Here is a 19,025-nt window from a genome sequence, read left to right as displayed (position 1 = left end):
TGTAATATGTCGCGTTCTGCCGTGACTCAGGCTGCTCTGCAATTTCTAAGGCCATCAACAGTAACTGAACATTAGCTGGAATGAATAATTAACAATAATTTCATGGCGAATGCACTCATAAGTAACATTAACATTGAACAAGCAGCTCGATCTGTTACTGGTTTCGCTGTATTTAGAGGGTGCAATTATTACTTTTTCCGTGTGCACAGAAAGCCCCAGCACTTGCTGTGTTTGCTGCAGAGAAAAGGCACATGGGGGGCCTCCTGCCCGGCCCTGCAGTGCAGGGCTCTGCTCAGCCACCTCAGCTGCTTCCACTTTGCAGCAGGTCTGAGCTCATTAACCCTGAGCCCATTAACCTGAGCCCACAGCTCAGATGTGCTGGGGGTGGTGGATGCTGGGTTCTCTCACAGGGATGATGTGTGGGGCCACCCTGTGAGGATGATGGAGGAGCACAGGGGGGTCTCTGCTTCCCGGGTCTCTGTTGGCACGTGGAACAAACAGTGGTGAGTTTGGACACCCTTGGGGTGATGGTGGCAGATGGTGCATTCCATACGTGTGGATTCCTTTCATCTCTTTCAAGTGAAGCTGGTTTGATCTCTGTCCTCTCTTTGCTGGATAATGTTCCTTGCTGAGATCTTCAGCACCAGAGGATTCAAGCTGCCCCTTGTGCTAAGCCCTCACCTCTCCTTCGGAGCACAGAGCTGGGCTGTTTGATTTGCAGCATGGTTGGCTGCTGATGATCAATGCTATCCTCTAAGAGCAAAAGCCAGAGGTGCTCCCCAGCTGAAAGCCATAATCTCTGCAGGGATGGGACACATCCAACACAGCCCAGCCCACATCCAAACATCCCTGCCCCACTTCCATGCATCAAAGAAGCAGTCACCCAGTGCAAGACCTGACTGTCCAGGTGCTGCTGTTGTTGTGCTGCGCTATCTCGCCTGGAGCAAGCATTGCAGCAGCTCTGCAAAGCCTTGCACCATCCAGGCTGGGGTTTGGCAGTGGCTGGTGGGACATCGGTGCTGTTATCTTGTTCCTTCGGGTGTGTGTCTGTGTTCTGCACCAAAGGGAGCTGAGGTTGTCCCAGGTGGTGCTGCAGGAATTGGGAATGGGGGACAGTGGTGCCTCCGTGGGGCACAGAGCACTTGGTGTCAGGGGGTGTTATCATAAAGGCTGAATATTTTCTAGACTCTCCATCATCATCGTCATCTAGGGACTGCTCTATTGCGAGGGATGCCCCAAAGCCCCCTGAATTTCTGGAAGGCAGCATTTAAAACTAAAGCATTGCCAATGCCAGCCCAGTTGGGGATGCAGAGGGACTCTGGCGCTGCTTGGGGCAGCCCATGCTTCCCAGCAAGGTCACTGTTGCTGGGAATAGAGGACAAAACCTCTGATTTACGGCCAATTCCCCGCTCCCACGCCCCGGGTGACTCCCACACTGCAGTGGGGTCAGGGCTGGGGTGGATCAAAGGCAGCGCCAGGACCCGGCCCTACTGCGTGACCTGGCACCTCTGCCTTGCAAACCCCATTGAAGACCCTTTTAAGGAGACGTTGAGATCTGTTTTTTTCCGGTGGTGTTTGGAGGCTGCGTGCTCCGCAGCTCGATTGCTTCCTTATGGAGGCCCCGGGGTCAGCGCACTGGAAGTCACTGAGTGCTTTTTGCGTTCACGTTGTGCTGATTGCAGGATGGGGCATTCCCAGGGATGCCGATGGATTTGGGGGGGTTCCAAGCGTCCCACTCCCACGTGGGCATGAATTCACAACTCAGGGCTGCTTCCTGCTAAGGAGTAAGAGCAATGTGAAGGCCAAGCACAGCCGCAGATGGGAGGTATGCTCTTGGCGTGGCTGCCCAAATACCCAACGGAGCGCAGCACAACACGGGGCTGTTTTCCTTCCCCACCCAACTGCCGTGGGCAAAAACTTCTGCCCGCGTCAGAAGGCACTGAACTTTCTCCCCATGACGGTGTCAGAGCCGTGGGGCACACAGCCCCTGCTGAAATGCCCCAATTGCAGTGGGGGGGCTGCTGGGACCACAGGTTTTGCTGCTGCCTGGGGAGCAAACCAGACCAGCTGGGCGGCTTTCAGCATCTCCTCCCTTTGCTTTTTCTCTCTCTTAGGCCACAGCCCCCAGATTGCTGCTGCAGCTCATGGCTTGCTACAAAATAGCTCAAATTCCTGATCCTGCTGATAGGTGGCCAGGGAAGGGCTCCAGGCGCCCTGGCTTTGCTTACAGCAGGGAGGTCGGTGCCTGGTGTAGCATCACCCCACTTCCCCCTCCCCCTCTCCCGTTTGAGAGAAGGGGGGGGGAACAGGAAGGGCCCGGATTTGGCACTGGGAACTGCTGTGTTTGCTCTGAGCAGAACAGGAGAGATGCCTGGGAACCACGCAAGGTTTCGCTTGGGCTCTCCTGCTCCCCACTGTGCCCCCAGCCTGGCACAGCACCAACTCTTCTTGACCTGGAGTGAAAAAATGCAGCAAGGCTCCATTGCCTCAGGGAGTGGTTTCTTGTGTGCCACGAGTGCCCTGAGCTCAGCATGGTGAGTGCCTGCCATGCCCTGCACTGGGAGGGGTCCCAGCACCGTGCCCTGGGGGCCACAAAGCTGCGCTGTGCCGGAGTGGTGCCAGCAGGAACCACGGGGCCGGTAAACCACAGGCAAGAGGAAATGCAATCCCACCCTGGCCACATTGGCAGAGGCGTGAAATGGGGCAGAGGTGGAGCAGGGACACTCGGTGACACTTGGCTGCCCACACAGGGAGGGTCTGACCCAGCATCCCATGGGATAGGGGTGTTGCCCACTTAGGGATGCGTTCTGGGTCCCATGAGGATGGGGCAGGATGTGGTCAGCAGGGCACGGTCGTGCTGCCTGGTTGGTGCTGAGTGTTGGGAAAGGTCTCACCCAGAGCGGGGCGGTGTCTGTGGGGTGCTGTAGGTTGGAGATACTTAAGTTCTGTTGCCAAAGTATTAGTGAGGCAAATTGTATTAGAAATGGGTCATAATTGTATAACCTGTGACTCTTAACAACTGTTGCTGTTGCCCAGCTCACTCCGGGCGTGGATGGGACTGACAGTGAGAGCCCCATCGGCGCTGGGTTGGGTTTGCTGCTGGGTTTGGTGCTCAGAGCCCCCGGGGGCACAGAGCATCACCTGGAGGAGCCGCCGTGGTTTCTGGTGCAGGAATCTGGCTCTGTTGTCCCTGCTGCAGGATTTGACCTGCCTTTGTTGTTCAACCCAAGCATGTATGTGCATGTGCACAGACAATAACCACACGGAGCTGTTTGCCAGACTCACCCAGTTACTCGGAACAGAACAAACCTTCCCTTCGTGACACACTGCAGCTGGGACCCGAGCACACAGGAGTGCTGCAGGACATGCAGCCAGGAATGGGTTTCCCTGCTCCCAGAGCTGCCCAGACCCACCCTGTGTCCCCCAGTGCAGGGCAGGTACTTTGCTGGGGCTGGGGTGGGAGTTCGCAGGGCTGCTGTGGGCTGTGCTGGATGAGGTGGGATGGATCCCGCAGTGCTAAGGAGGTGTGGGTGTCACATCTCTGGCTGCTGTGCTATGCTGCAGTGGCTGAAGTTGGGAACCCTGATGCCGTGTTAGGACCCCACGGACTTGATCCACAGGGCTGTGCATGGCACGTGCACCCACAGCACGGAGCAACGCAGGGGGCACGACCACCCCATCCCTGCTCCTAGCTCTGTTACATTTGCACCCCAGGTGGGAGCTGGGTGCTTTCGGTCCCACCGCCCTGCACCCACGCAGGTCAGGACGTGGGGGTGACGCAGCAGGTTGGCACGCAGCGGTGCTGGGTGCTTTGCAGGAGGCAGAGCCCAGCACACCTGGAGCTGCCCCTGGCCAACAGCCAGCATCACCGAGCCGCGGGGCTTGCACAACGCGGGGCGTGGTGCTCAGCTCCCAGCTCAGCTCCCTTCCTGCCCCACTGCAGACACATGGACAGGAGCGGCACCGGGCTGAGGTGAGCGCTGGGTGTGGGGGGGCTGCACAGCATTGCCCAATAGAGCCCCAGGGATGGGGACGTAGGGGAATTTGCAGGTGGCTGTCAGGGGGATGGTGAAAGGCCAGTGGTCCTCGTGGGGTATGCAGCTGTTATCGGCTCCAGGCTTTGCTCCCCCGCTTTTGGGTGAGGATGGGGACGTGGCAGCTCCCTGCTCCTGATCTCACACAGCAGATGTGTAGGAAGGGCTGGGAGGAAGCGCTGAGCTTGCTCACACCCCGCCAGGGCTGGGCTCTGTGGGCTCTGGGCAGCACCTGAGGATCTGTTCCTTCCGCACAGCCCCAGGACACGTAGCACCAAGGTGCCACACCACGAAGAGCCAAGCAGTGAGGGGATCCCGAGCGCTGCGCTGTGATTGTGCTGCCAGCCATGCCCCAAACTGGGATCTTCCCACCCCGCAGCCCTCGGTGAGCAGGGACGGAACTGGAGCTTCTTGCAGGTATGTCTCAGAGGTGCCAGGTTGGTACAGGCAGAGCTTGTTCAGCATGGGAATGTGGGGTGTGGGAATGCTGGGGATGGTGATACTGGGAAGTGTCTGCACTGGAACCTGGGAGAGGAGTGACAGCCAGGGTGACATACATGGGCTCTCAGTTCCAGTGGTCCTGCCCCCACCTGGGCACAGGATCCCTTGTGTCACCTACAAGAGTGAAAACTTGTTTCCTGCAAACCCCTTTGGGCTCTCAGTGAGCAGCAGCCATTCAACCCAATTTACCCATGTGGAAACTGAAGCCTGAGTGGGGCTGGGATGGGCAGAGTCAGAGCCTGACACCCCCTAATGATAAAAGTCCCATCAGACACCAAAACATGGACGTGCACAGGGACTGCCCGGCACTCCCACAGCCCCAGGGCTGTGCAGAGCATGCAGGGGAGTGCAGCTGATGGATGTGAATTCCTGGAGAGGTGAGCCTGGGGCTGGAGGAGTGGAGACCACACACACCTGGTGCTGTACCCCATGGGGAGCCCTGCCAGCCTGGTCCTGCCGGGGAGCTTCACCCGCTAGGTGATTAACGGCAGCCATGGCTCCCCAAAGCCTCCCTTCCATCATACCACAGCTCTGATGTGGCTCAGCAAACAAAGTGATGTGCCCTGAGTAGTCACCCAATTGGGTTGACGTGTGAGCACCCAGCAGCCCAAACACGGCCTGGCAATGCACTGCGGTGGCCAGCAGCACGTGTTCCTTTGGGCACTGAAGGGGGGGTGGAAACGTGCAGCAGGGTTCCCTCTTGCCCCCATCCCAGGGGTGCTGCCAGGTCACGAGGCTGCTTTTCACTCAAGGGTTTGCTTTGCTGCCATACCCAGCACACCATGCAGCCCCGACATCTTCCCAGGGCACGGCCTCTCTGTTTATCCAGGGGATTTTGTTGCCAATTTGTACCAGCGTGTGCAGTCAGGGACTGTGATTGGCAGGAGTACTCCAGGCAGCTCTTCTGTGATGGCAAAGGCTCTAATAGAGGGAAGCCTGGAAGGGCTGAATCGCCTCTGAACGTCTCTGTGAGGACACAGGGTCGGCTGTGCCTCCATCAGCCCAGGCTCTGCTCTATGTGGTCGTGCCCTGTACCCAGCTGAGTGTGATGGATGGGAGGAGTTCAGGAGGTCAGCTGGTTTAGGAGGGTCCATACAGTGCTGCAGGAGATGAGCTGCCCTGCTGCTGTGTCCTGTTGAACCTCCCCACCCATCGATGCTTCTGCAGGTGTCTGATTCTGGCCGCAGCCATCACCGCTCACCATGGATTGGAAGACGCTGCAGGGGCTGCTCAGTGGGGTCAACAAATACTCCACAGCCTTCGGTCGCATTTGGCTCTCCGTGGTCTTCGTCTTCCGTGTCCTGGTCTATGTGGTGGCAGCCGAACGGGTCTGGGGGGACGAGCAGAAGGACTTTGATTGCAATACGCGCCAGCCGGGCTGCACCAACGTCTGCTACGACCACTTCTTCCCCATCTCCCACATCCGCCTCTGGGCTCTGCAGCTCATCTTTGTCACTTGTCCCTCCCTGCTGGTCATCATGCACGTGGCTTACCGGGAGGACCGTGAGAAAAAGAACAGGGAGAAGAATGGGGAGAATTGTCCCAAGCTGTACAGCAACACGGGCAAGAAGCACGGCGGGCTGTGGTGGACCTACCTGTTCAGCCTCTTCTTCAAGCTCATCATAGAGATCCTGTTCCTCTACCTCCTCCACAAGATGTGGGACAGCTTCGACTTGCCACGGCTGGTCAAGTGCAGCAGTGTGGAGCCCTGTCCCAACACTGTAGACTGCTACATTGCTCGGCCAACCGAGAAGAGAGTCTTCACTTATTTCATGGTCGGGGCCTCTTCCATCTGCATCGTCCTCACTGTCTGTGAGATCTTCTACCTCATCTTCAAGCGGGTTGTCCAGAGCACACGCAAGTTGAAGAAGTCCATCAAGCGCTCTATGAGCTACAGCAAAGCCTCCACCTGCCAGTGCCACCTCAAGGCAGAGGAGAGGGAGAACAAGGCCCTGAATAGGTGTGTGGCAGCCTAGCAGGCCTCAGCTCCCATCCTGACCTCCATCCGATGGGGTCGTGGAAGGGGAAGAGGGAGGGAGAAGGGTCCTGGCATGTGCCAGGGATGGCTGCCCTGGAGGTGACCACCAACAGCAATGCCACCACCAGAGCCTTCAGCTGGGATTTCACCGGCTCTGTAGGGGAGGGAAAACCATCCATGGGAAACCTCCTTGGTGCCCCCATGGGCAATTGTCACTCGTGTTCCCATGACATACGTGATGATGATGGGCTGGGGTGGTTGTAACCTCTATAGCTTGTGACGGGCAGCACAGGGCAGGTACAGGGTGGGCACAGACCAAGCTGGGACACAGAGGGACCCCATCCCAGCACTGGACAAGACCTTCTTAGGGACCCACAGCGTGAGGTGTGGGGACTCCGTGGACTAACACTGCCAGGACTGATGACCACAGGCACATCCCCAGGGTGTCCCAGCAGCGAGGGCATGCTTGGCAGTGGCCCAGTGCCAGCTGCCTGCAGGCATGCTGTAACTAAGAGTGTCTGTTCTTTCCACAGAGGAGAGGAGCTGTGACCTCCCCTGTCCCAGCCAGCTCACCTTCCCCTCGGACCATGAGCTTTTCAAGCCTACAAAGTTCCCAAACTCTGGAGATTTGACCTCTATGAAAAATGATTAAAGCCAACAAAGTCCTCTGAGAGAGGACTGTGGGGTGCCTGAGAAGACGCAGGTAAGGGAAGGGCAGTCCCTGAGCTCTGCTGGCTGCACCCAGCGGCGCTTGGACATCGTGCTGACACTTGGACATCAATCACAAGCTCTGCTAAGCAGCCACCACGCTGCCCCCAGTGGGGACAAAGCCATTGCACTGGGAGGGCATGCAGGACTGGGACCAGCAGGAGGGAGCAGCCAGAGGCTCCAGCAGCTCCTCTTGGGTTTCCTGTGCTGCTGCTCCTATGCTGGGTACAACTGCATTGAGCAGTGCCCAGCCGGGGCTGCTGGTGCCCATCATATGGTGCTGCTGCGTTGGCCCAGGACAGGGACAGGAACAGCTTCTCTCTCTCTGCTCATGCAAACACCACACAGACGTCCTGCCCAAGTGGCTTTTCTGGCTCTGCTGCTTCCCTCTGCACCCACCCCTTGCCTCAGACAGATGTGTCATTCACAGCATTAGCAATGAATCCAAGGGGTCAATAAACGTTTCATTGTAGACTTTGGGGTCTGCTCTGCTTGCTGGAAATTGCAGGGGGGAGGTGAGGGCTGAAGAAATGGATTTGTGTTGGTTCCTCTGGTGCCCCTGCTGGGTTCAGCCCCCTGGCCACATGCCTGGTGTCCCCCTGCCCCCTCCCTCCCACTTGTCACGCATCGTTAAACTTTAATTCACCAGAACTGCATGCTGGCCCCCAAGGAAATCAAGGCGAGATCAGCATCAATCATTTACTAAACCTTGATAAATATTACAATAAATAGAAATGATTTCCACTTAATCTCTCCCTAAGCAGCTCTGTGCAGAGGGTCCGCTCAAACCATGCTTTTCCAAATCCACACACGCAGTGCAGCCTGTGCTGCACTGAGAGGCAGTGACAACGATGCCCGTGTGGCATGGTGACACATCTCTGCTGCTCAGCACCTCATCACTTGTGCCATCTGTGGTGCCAGCCTTGGGCACCCCACACCAGAGGACAGATATCATGAGTATCTGATCGGGATGTGCCTCTGCAACCAGCATAGGGTCTGCATTGAGGTGCCCTCATGGCTCACTGGAGACCTGTGGCTGGTGTGGGTGAAACAATGGGAGCTGCTGCATCCACAAGTGGGGACAACACCATTTCCTTTGTGGCTTTGGGGCTGCTCCCCAGAGGTGATCATTTCCACCCACTGGAAGGGTGCAGAGCATCACTGGAGACAGATGCCAAGAGGGGACACGTCACAGCAGCAGCCACAACTTTGGGCTGGTGGGAAGGGGGGAGTGGTGACGCCCGGTGAGTTGGCTGAGAGATGGGTGCTGGACACCTGGTGCCACAGCACGTGGGTGTTACCCCATGCAATTAATTTATATTAAATGTAACGAGGCTGTTCTGGCTCCACCTATGCTCAGACCTGTCTGTGAGGAGGAAATGTCACATCCTGGTGGGGAGAGGCAGCAGCAGCCTGGCCCAGTTTCTGCTTGGATTGCCCAAGCCCTGCCGCTCCCATGCAGCCTGTGCTGTGTGCCATCCCACTGCAGCTGGGAGAACACAAATGGGGGTTTTGTCCCCCAGAGTCCATCTGGACTTAACCATGAGCATAAAATATCAGCACTTACACTGCTTTCCCGTATCAGCCCCAGCTCCGGTCCCCTCACTCAGCTACTCAGGGCATCCGCACCGCGGGCTTCCAACGCCACCCCACAGCCTCCCGCTGTCCCCACACCCTCCCTTATCTCAGCCGGGCTCTGTTCAAACCCGACGGCGGCCGCAGCCCCGCGCCTTTGCCCGAGCTCAGCCTGCGGTGTGGCTCCAGCACCACCCAGCGCCCACGCCGCGCACGGCCCCGCTCCACGCGCTCCTGGAGGAGCGAAATATCCCAAATCCCGGAGGAACGGACCGGTCCCGAGGGCAGCATCCTCCGGGTACGGCCGTACGGGGCCGGAGCATCTCCCGTCGGGTGTCCCCGCCGCCTCGCGGTGCTCCCGTCTGCAGAGGGGCTTTGAACGGGTGCGGGGCGCTCAGCCGCCGGGCTCTCCCCGCAGGACAACGGGACACGGCCATTCCCACCGCTCTCTTTCCCTGTCTCCCCCCTGCAGCTGCGAGACCTCTCCCCCCCCCCGGCTCCTCTCCCCCCGCCCGTCCCGTACTGCTCTGACTCTGCCGAACGGCCCCGGAGCAACGATTCGCGTTTGGGTCGCGCACAACTTTTCTCTCCCCGCCTCCCGCCGTCACCGGGAGCCCTCCCGGGCGGTGCTGGCGGCCCCACCGCCCCCGGCCCGCCCCGACGGGGTGGGAGCGGCGGCCCCGGCCCGGCTCCCCGCACCTGCGGCGTTTCGCTAAGCCCCGGCCCCGGTTTCCTGTCCGCGCTCCTCCTCCGGCTCCCCCGGGCCCCGCACGGCCCCCGCAGCCCGGCCCGGCCCGGCCGCTCACACCCTGCACGGCCCGAGGCAGAAGGGACGTGCCCGGCGCTGCCAGGCGGGCGGTGAGTGAGTGAGTGAGTGAGACCCCCCGGGACCCCCGGCACCGCATCACTTTCTGCTTCGCGATAGAGTCACTGCTGTCTGCATGCACCCGCTTTTCTGCTTCGGGGCACTTCTCCATCCCACCGGGAGACGTGTCCCTTTAACGGTCCAGCTGCACTTAATTGGCAGAGGTTAATTAGGAGTCAGGGCTGCGGCTGCTTCCTTTTTCCCAGCTGGGCTGCAGGGCTGTGCTATGAGGGGGGATGCGGGGCAGGCTGCCGGCCAGCAGGGGTGACAGTGGGACAGCCGGGGTCCCACTGCGGAGTGGGGCTCACTGCGGTGAGTGGCTTTGGGATCCTAGGCTGGGGGCTACAGGAGCATGGGGGAACAGTTTGGGTTGGTATTGTCCCACAGCGAGGGAGCTGGCTGTGGATTGCAGGTTGGATAGGCTGAGCTCTGTGGTCTTTTCCAACTTTAATGATTCCCTGATTGTGCACTGAGTGTGGGGACAGCACTGCCTGCGTGTCGGGGTGGCAGCTGTACTCGGGGCTTTGTTGCTGTAGTTACACTGCTTGCTGCCCTTTGGTGGGGCTGGGCTGTAGGAGGGGTGAGTTTAGGCTGCCCCTGCGAGCTGCCAGCCATGCCCTCACAGTGGGTTTGCTGGGACCTTCTGAAGAGTGGTTATGTACTGAGAAAGCTTGGGGGAACAGCATGCAAATGGGGGATTGACTCGATCCCCCTCTCCTCCCTCTGCTGCCAGAGGCACGAGGCTCCTAGAAGATGGGCGACTGGGGATTCCTGGAGAAACTGCTGGACCAAGTCCAGGAGCACTCCACCGTGATCGGGAAGATCTGGCTCACCGTCCTCTTCATCTTCCGTATCCTCATCCTGGGCTTGGCTGGTGAGTCCGTGTGGGGGGACGAGCAGTCGGACTTCGTGTGCAACACCAAGCAGCCGGGCTGCACCAATGTCTGCTATGACAAAGCCTTCCCCATCTCCCACATCCGCTACTGGGTGCTGCAGTTCCTCTTTGTCAGCACCCCGACCCTCATTTACCTGGGCCACGTTGTCTATCTCTCGCGGAAAGAGGAGAAGCTGAAACAGCAGGAGAATGAGCTCCGGGCTATTCACAGCAAGGACCCAAAGATTGAGCAAGCATTGGCAGCTGTAGAAAAGAAGATGTCCAAGATCTACGTGACAGAAGATGGGCGGCTCAAGATCCGAGGGGCACTGATGTGGACGTACGTCATCAGTGTGATCTGCAAGAGCATCTTTGAGGCAGGCTTCCTCGTTGGCCAGTGGTACCTGTATGGCTTCTCCATGGTGCCCCGCTACGTGTGCAGGAGGGACCCCTGCCCGCACCAGGTGGACTGCTTCATCTCCCGCCCCACCGAGAAGACCATCTTCATCATCTTCATGATGGTGATGGGCCTCATTTCCTTAATCCTCAACCTCCTGGAGCTCTTCCACCTCTGCTGCAAGAGCCTGCTCAGCAGCATCAAGAAGGTGCCGGTGCCGGTTGGCCCGAGCCAGAGTGCCTTTGCTGATGACATGGGCTCAGGTCCCTACCCAGCCAAGCATTACCCCTTCCTGCCCATGGCTGAGAGCCACACACCGCCCTACCAGGCTTACAACAAGCTCTCCAGCGAGCAGAACTGGGCCAACTTCCGCAACGAGGAGAACCTGGCACTGGGCAGCGGCACCAGGCCCCTCTCGGACCCCTATGCCCCCAGGGCTCCAGATGCCCCCATCCCTGAGGAGAAGCAGTGCAGCCGGCCCAGCAGCTCAGCATCCAAGAAGCAGTATGTTTAGGGCCTGGGCTGGGGACTGTCCCTTGTGCCCGCTCTGAGGATGTGGTGCCTGCTGTTGGGACCCGATGCTCACAAACTCACCGGCCCCTGAGCACAACCTCTGCTCTCTGCTGTTTTCCCCATAGGCCCTGCAAGGAAGGAAACTACATGTAAACTTCCCCAGGCCGTGCTGGGATGGCATGTGCAGTGCAGAGGGACTTGGCATCAGTGTAGAAAAGGGAGCAAATCCCCAGGGCTGGGAAGGGGCTGTGGTGAGGGGTCCTGCCCATGCAGCTGGCCCCTGGGATGTGATGAAGTCCCCCTGCCAGTGTGGGAGCACTGTGGAGCCATGGGAAGCCTCTTGTCCTGGCCGTGGGCTGTGTCCCCTTCCTGTGACCCAGCAGACAGCTGGCACTGATCCATGTGGGGGCTTTGCTGCCAGAGCTGCTCCTGTCCCTGTGGACCACAGTGAGTTAACCCCGTGCTGGGACATTTGTCACACCGCACGTCCCCATTGCCCTGAGTGCCCCAGGACCCCCCCTGTGTCCTGTCCCTGGACCCTTTCCCATGTGATGTCTCTAAGTTATTTTTAACATGCCGACCCAAGCACGGAGCTTTCTGCCTTAAAGGTGCCGTTATGCAGGGGACCAGGGAGCCGTGTCCATCCCAGGCCACCAGCCTTTGGGCCCAGTGGTTTGGGGGGAGGAATTAGCCAAGCAGTAATCAGTTTTGAGGGGTCGTTGTTTTTAATACTTTGCACTAGTCATCTCCTGCTGTGGGCTGCAGTGCTGCTGATGGGCCAGAGGAATGGACCACTGCCCACCAAAGCTGTGAGATGGAAGGGGCTGCGGGAACCTGCTCCATCTGCTGCTCATGGACCACGTGCAGCCACAGAGCATGAGCGCAGGGTGTGGGCTTTGCTCCTCTGTTCTGCTTCCTTTTCCTCCCTGCCAGACTGAGCGCTGTATTGCATTGAATAAAGTTGGATGAATTAAAGGTGCGGTGTGGTGAGAGCATGCCAGAGGAGCACTGGGGAGGGTTTGGGGCAGGGGGGTTTGCTGCTGTCCTATGGGTGGTGGGGCTGAAGTGTGCATAGGCACAGTGAGTTCTAGTGATGCTGCCCATCACTGCAAGCACGGACCCACCTGCTGCCTCTGCAGGTTCCATTATGGGGCCATTGCAGTGCAAAACAGAATTTTGGGTGCCCCCATCACCGGGGCCTCTCATCTGTGTGCTCCAGCTCAGTTGCAGATAAACCTGGTGGAAGCCACAGAGCTGCTGCATAATAGGTGGAAGTGAGCCGCAGATAAAGGCGCACAATGTGCCTCTGGGCCCTATTTGGTTTCCCTGGCGGCGTGAGCCCAGGGCAGAGCCTGCTGCTCTCTGCTGAGGGCCTCTTCAGCGAGGGTGGGACAGGCTAAAAATACCCCACAGGCAATGAAATATGGGTGATACGGGGCCGTATCGCTGCCAGAGGAAGCAGAGAGGGAGGCACTGTGCAGAGCCACAGCTGTGCCCAGGCCACTCCCTGGCTTCCCTCCCTCCATGGGGATGGGAGCACACCCCTGGAGCATCCCCAAACCCCCATGCTGGGGTGCTGTGGGGCACCCGGACAGACCCTCTGCAGGGACCTTCCCAGGGGGCGCCCCTTGGCTGTCTCGCACCAGGCACCAGCAGAGCTCGACGGCCCCATACTCTGCAGGGAGGAAATGCCAGTGGGAAGGGGAATGGCGCAGCCCTACAGTGTTTACCACCGGGCAGCTGCTGTTTGCTCTCCTCGCTGTCCCAGGCTGATATTTTTGTTGGCACCGGGAGAGCATCACGCTTTTCCCTGCAAGGTGGAAAACAAGACAGCCGCAAGCCCCCTTGATGGAGCCAGCAGCCAGCAGGGCCACGCGTGCCTGGCCCCACGTGCTTCAACAACACGGCCCCGCACACCACCATTGTTCCCGTGTTGTGACAATGGTGGCTGCCGTGACCCCGCGCCGCCGGGACCTTCATCAGCACACGCCAACAACAACAGCCAGAGCTCACCTGCACCGCAGCAGCGGGGATGGGGCAGGCGTGGGATCCCCTGAAGGCGGGCGGGCAGCCCTAAGACAAATAAAAGTTTGCAGCTGATAAGCGTGCTGGCTGGCCCGGAGGAGCCCTTTTGGACAGATAGCAGCAGGGTAGACATGCATGGCCTTTCTCACACCTCTGTGTTGCCTCCTGAATAAACAGCTCCCTCCGGTCCCCTTCTGGGAATGGCGCTCGCTGTCCCAAAGCCCGGCCCTGTGCCATGGTGCTGAGCCCTGCAGCTCCCTCTGGGTAACCCCAGGATGGGCACTTTTCTGGGGTGCTGCCCCCCACCGCCTCCCTTGGGATGGGGGAGCCCCACCCCAGAGCCTGTGGGGTTTTTCTCCATCCAAGGCTGGAGGTTTTTCCAAGAGTGCAGCCCCTAAAACAATCTCATCATGAGTCTGCCTATGCCGTGCCCCATGTGCACACTTTCTTTAATGGACTGCAAGAAGAAACTTGCTGCTGTTCCTACACCCATAGCTCCTGAAAGAAAGTGAGTGCCAAGAGAGCGATGTGATGTCTTCAAGGTGTGAAAGAAATGGGGAGGGAGGAGCACGGGCAGAAGGATGTGCACCCAAACAGTGTGGAGCTCAGGGATCCCACGCAGGGCCGTCCCTTGGGCACAGCTTTTGGGTGTCCACTCTGAGCACCTCCTGATCCAGGAAGGGTTTGGGGGTGCTCAGCTGGTCCTACAGGGGCCAGACATTGCCCAGGACCCCAGCTCCTGCTGGGGCCATTGCCCAAACACCAACCACTGTCCCAGGGCCATTAGTTAGCACCAACCTGCACTGGGTTCCTCTGCACAGTGCAGCCCAGGCTGGAGAGGAGCAGCACACGGACTGCTGCAGCTCGTCCCACCGCAAGGCTCTGCCCAAGGAGCTGGCCGAGCACCAAGGAGTTTATTTTTAAGCTTTCCCAGCGCAGAGAAAAGAGCAAGCTGCTAAATCTGACCTGCTCGCAGGAAGAGCGGCGGCGGCGGGAGCAAAACTGCAGCTGAGAGGGGAGGAAAGGCAGAGGCTGGGCAGGGCGATGCCAGCTGGGACCGCAGCAATGATGCACCTCTGAGCCCCAGCACTACCACGGTGGCAACACCAACCGTGGCACAACCCTGCCCCCGTCAGCCCAGTGCCTAAGGAGGAAAAGCCAACCCCACGCAGCTCCCTGCAGGGTTATATTTAGGCCTCCACGCATGGGCACGGCAGACAATGTGGCCCCCGAGCCCCGCGTGAGAACCACAGGCAGGAGGAAACGCGCTCAATAGCCCCGACGACTTCCTGCATCCTGACATTGTCACTCCCCTCCGGCCTCTTCCTCGCGCTTAGGCAGTGGGGCTGCAGCAGCACCCCCAATGCCCACCCCAGGATGGGTTCTGGGAGCTGTGGCTGCATGAAGTGGTGACACTGAGTGGGACGTGTCCCCTGTTGCTGTCCCACGCCTTGGATTTTGCTTGAAGTGGAGCTGCTCTTCTCTAAAGGCGCTGCAGAGCTTTTGCTGGAGCCGGCAGCAGCGATGCGGTTATGCTGTGGGACTGTGGGTCCTGCAGAGGGACTGAGACACTGGGAAAGGACAAGACGGGAGCCTGGGAAAACAGCCTGGGTTCACCAGGGCAGGGAGCAGCAGTCCCCAAGGAATGCGGGGACACACTGGGGGACACCAAACCATTCGTTAGCCAGCGCCTCTGCACACCTCTGCATCTGGGGGCTGCCGGCATGTCCCAGGTGCCCTGGGGTGACAGTGCTGCCCCAGGACAGGAAATGTGAGTGGGAGTCCCCGTGGGTCCCTGCACTGCTCTGCAGAGCCACGTCACTCACTCACGGCCCGGCAGCTCCGAGCAGCCCTGGTGCCACCACATGGTCACAGAGTCCCAGACCCGCAGCTGGCGTGTCCCCACACTGAGCTCACCGGACGTCCGCTGCAGCTGCCCAGGTGTGCTGAGCTGTGCGGAGCAGCTGGGGGGGCTCTGGGGTCTCCATTCCTCCCCAGCAGTGTGAGCTGGGAAGCAGCGTGGGGAGGGCAGCAGAGCAGACTGGCTCCATCCCTGCATCCTGCCTCCGGAAAACAAAATCTGTTCCTCACATGCTGCTGGTGAGGGACCCCCAGGAGCAAACACAGCCACAGCCAGGGCATGGCTCTGCATGCAGAGCACAGCTGGCCATGGAGCTGGTGGGGAGGAAACCGTGGGTCTGGCAGGGACAGAATCCCAGCACAGCCAGTGACTCCAGTGCCATTCTGCCCTCTGAGCTGGGCACCCGCCCATGGATGGTGGCTGCTGCAGACCCTGAGCGCTCAGTCTGGGGGACCTTTGCTCTGGAAGAAGGGATGAGATGCCTGTGGGACACCAGCAGACACAGAAGATATCGTGCAGTCCTGTCTCAGGAGTTGAGCCCTGGCTGCGTGGCATTGTGCGCAGTGCACACCCCAAGCACGGTGACATTTTGCCAGTGCTGGATTTAATCACTGCTCAGAGCACAGCCCATTGCCACACGGGCTTCCTCAAAGTGCTGATGAAGGAGAGCATCCTCCCACAAAGCAGCAGCCCCTGTGCTGGACCACGGCAATGTCTTGTCCATGAGGGGTGGTGCACGAGAGCTGGAAGCCAACTTTTACCATAATGGTGCATTCAGCAATGCTTCCTCTCGCTCCTAGGGAGACATCGTGGCTATTTGTCCTGGCCCTGAGTTCTCACCAGCTCCTATTCTTGTCCAGAGAGTGCTTCCCAGGCAGCACATTGTTGAGATTCAATGGGAGGAAGGGTGGGTTTGCAGCACCAAGGGTTTAGGAGAATTGTGGTACTTTCCCCCGTTTGTGGCTGGTCTGCGGAAAGCCTCAATGCCTTGGGGAGCCCATGGCTCACCCCCAGTGCTCTGCTGGTGCAGGAACCAGCTGGAAATGTGGAAGCACTGGTTAGGTAGCAGGCATAGATGGCTGCAGAGGTTGGGGATGCGCCGTGGGATGGTGGTACCCACACCGATGCTGCCGGCAGCCCGTCCTTCCCCACACATTGTTTCAGCAAGCAGAGAGGCTGTGTGGGCTCGGGGGCAGGAAATGGGCCAGCAAAGCCCCAACAAAGCGTGATTGTGCCCTGCGGGGTTTGAGAACAGGCAGATCAATGGGCTATAAACAGCCACGGGAGACACTCCGTCTCGGGGTGAACAAAGGAATTTCGGAAGAGGTTTCTGAGCTGGGTCCGGCTGGTCCCAGGTGGGGGAAGGGAAGGGTTCATTCCCACCTCAGAGCACAACAGTGGGCCCAGCATCACTCCCAGCTGGGCTGGGAAAGGCAGAGACCGAGTACAAGGGCCTCTCGGCAAGGGGGACAGGGAGGCATTTGAACTCCAGAACGTGGGGTGACAGCAGGACTGGGTTTGGCGCATTGCCCCAGGAGTCCTCCTGCACCTTCTGGTCCAGGCAGTGCTGAGCACAGCCACCACACCGCACACGCAGCTCCTCCTGGCCCTGCCTGCCTCAGTTCCCTCACAAACAGCCTCAGCCGGCAAGCTCCTGGTGGAGAGCTCGGCCAGCAGGCAGCAAGCCAGCCCGGGGAGAGCAGGTCGGGAGGTAAACATGGCCTGGGCAGTAAAGCTGTCAGCGGGGCAGAAGGAAGCGGGACAGAGCAATGCAAAACGCTGAACTGGCTGCTGACATCAGGGCTTTGCATGAGACACAACAGATTTATCAGTCCCGGGAGCGGAAGGCCAGGCTGAGGCAGGGTGAGAGGCTCACTGCGTGACCAGGGAAAAACAAGCCGGGAGAGAGTGATAACCCCATGCTGCAGGCAGAGGAACAGCACAGAGTGGGGCAGATCCTGCTGAGTTTCGTCCCACTGTGCTGGTAACACTCCTGTGTGGAGTACACCATTGGCCCTGGCCTGGTTTCAGGTCCCGCAGTGCTCGCCCCCTGGCGACCCCTGGCGACCCCTGGCCAGAACATTCTGTTCCTGTCCCTCGGGCCCCCACCCAGCACTGTCACCACCCTTCTGGTTTAGATAAGGACTCTGAGGGGAAGTGGTGACATGGCATGGGGGGGCTGGGAGGGAGGCACACAGCAACACAGGCTGGCATTTCAGTGCTCCCTCCACCCTTCTGACCATCATCCCTCCCCAGCCATGCCAAGTGGGGTTTCTTGAAAACACCAGCAGCAGAAACATGCTCTGAATCAGGGTTTCGGATAGGTGACAATGCAGAAAAAGACACTGAGGCCCAGGACTCACAGAAGTTTAATCTGGCTGTGTCTGTACAAAGCAAGAGTTCTCATTCTCTACACCTCTGAGCTCCACAATGGATGCAGAGCCAGGATGTCTGCCCTCCCCTGGTCCACTTCCCTGCCGCAGAGCCCCAGGATGGTGCAAAGAGAGCTTCCAGATCCCCACTGCACTCAGGCTCCCATGGTGATAACATGTTGGTGAGGTGCTGAGGTCTGTAGCAAAGCAGTCTGGGCTCACAAAGAGCAAGAAGAGATGGAAGTAGGAGGGCAGGCCCTCCTCACACTGCAGTCAGCCCACCTTATCCCATATCACTCAGGTCGAAATGTAGAGTGCAAATCTCTTCTGTTTCCATGCCCACAAAGAACTCAAACCTAAAGCGACATGTGTGGCGGATGAAGCCATGAGGGTTTTGTGCTGCCGGGGCCAGAACAGGTTGAGAGCTGGTGAGTTTCACACATTCCATCTCCAAACCATTACCCCATTCCCTGTCAGCTGCGGAGGACAGGGGCTGGCTGCAGTCCTGGAGACATTCATGGGGTGGGCAAACCCTGACAGCTCTGCAGAGCCCAGGGAGGGTGACGTGCGTCAGTAGAGGCAGAGAACAGCCAGAGCACAGCCAGGTGCAGGACGGGGTCTGGGCGGAGGTGTGCAGGTGACAGAGGAACCCCAGCACAGTGCTGCCGTGCACAGCGCAGGGCCAGCTGGGGGTCCTCAGCTTCAGCCACGTGCGCTGGCAGGACCAACAGCTCCATTAACTCTTCTCGGGCCGGTTCCTGTTCAGCACTGCCCGAGGGGCAAACTCCAGCTTCTCCTTGAGGCTCACCACCTTGGTCAGGTCCTTGCCCGCAATCTCCTGCAGCTTTCGGTCCTCCCTCCGCTCCGAGATGCTCTTCTCCTCCTCCTCGGCCGGCGGCGGGCTGGGGCCGCGGATGAACCACTCCAGGTGGTATCCCACGGCGCCCACCACGAAGGCCACCGGGAAGGTGACGTAGGGCGCGTGGGTGCGCACGGCAGTCCACAGCACGGACCACATGGCGGCAAGGAGCAGCGGCACGGCGCTCACCGAGAGGGGACGGCCCCGCCACGGCGGCCTAGCCCCCACGGGCCCGGCCTGGGCCTACGCCGCGGTGCCCGGAGCCCGGAGGCCGCCCGGAGGCCTCCCGCGGCCCGCGGGCCGCACTGCGGCCTACGCTGCGGCCTACAGGAGCGGGGAGCGCTCACCGGCGCCCCGGAGCGTTGGGCAGCCGGCTGCGGGCCCCGGAGCTGCGTGCGGGCCGCGCTCACCCGGGCCCGGCCGCCGCCGCAGCCGCCGCCGCTACTTCCGGTGCCGGGGCCGG

At 59.7% G+C, this 19,025-nt stretch overlaps 3 protein-coding genes across 7 annotated transcripts; 2 read left to right on the top strand and 1 right to left on the bottom strand.

Moving 5' to 3' along the window:
• Window positions 1-3,322: 3,322 nt before the first annotated feature.
• On the top strand, window positions 3,323-7,695 carry GJB3 (gap junction protein beta 3). 2 transcript variants are annotated; one of them, XM_040651776.1, is made up of 4 exons: window positions 3,323-3,437; window positions 4,292-4,451; window positions 5,703-6,495; window positions 7,047-7,695. In XM_040651776.1, exons 3-4 carry the CDS (start codon window positions 5,738-5,740, stop codon window positions 7,060-7,062), a joined length of 774 nt encoding a protein of 257 aa, XP_040507710.1. In that variant the 5' UTR covers window positions 3,323-3,437; window positions 4,292-4,451; window positions 5,703-5,737; the 3' UTR covers window positions 7,063-7,695. The 2 variants fall into 2 exon arrangements, with proteins under 2 accessions (XP_040507710.1, XP_004947838.2); XM_004947781.5 differs by lacking the exon at window positions 3,323-3,437 and adding an exon at window positions 3,937-3,973.
• A 1,839-nt stretch (window positions 7,696-9,534) lies between these two features.
• On the top strand, window positions 9,535-12,420 carry GJA4 (gap junction protein alpha 4). 4 transcript variants are annotated; one of them, NM_206984.4, is made up of 2 exons: window positions 9,535-9,662; window positions 10,404-12,417. In NM_206984.4, the coding sequence occupies exon 2, from the start codon at window positions 10,415-10,417 to the stop codon at window positions 11,444-11,446; it is 1,032 nt and encodes a 343-aa protein (NP_996867.3). In that variant the 5' UTR covers window positions 9,535-9,662; window positions 10,404-10,414; the 3' UTR covers window positions 11,447-12,417. The 4 variants fall into 4 exon arrangements, with proteins under 4 accessions (NP_996867.3, XP_015153131.1, XP_040507614.1 ...); XM_015297645.4 differs by having other exon boundaries at window positions 9,603-9,654; window positions 10,395-12,420; XM_040651680.2 differs by having other exon boundaries at window positions 9,603-9,666; window positions 10,395-12,420.
• Window positions 12,421-17,680: 5,260 nt separating this feature from the next.
• Window positions 17,681-18,990, bottom strand: SMIM12 (small integral membrane protein 12). The gene has a single exon (NM_001271991.2). It carries the CDS (start codon window positions 18,719-18,721, stop codon window positions 18,440-18,442), a length of 282 nt encoding a protein of 93 aa, NP_001258920.1. The 5' UTR covers window positions 18,722-18,990; the 3' UTR covers window positions 17,681-18,439.
• Between the last annotated feature and the right edge of the window lie 35 nt (window positions 18,991-19,025).

Source organism: Gallus gallus, chromosome 23, assembly GCF_016699485.2.
Source record: "Gallus gallus isolate bGalGal1 chromosome 23, bGalGal1.mat.broiler.GRCg7b, whole genome shotgun sequence".
NCBI classification, from domain to species: Eukaryota; Metazoa; Chordata; class Aves; order Galliformes; family Phasianidae; genus Gallus; species Gallus gallus.
This window is presented reverse-complemented; position numbering and strand designations above follow the sequence as displayed.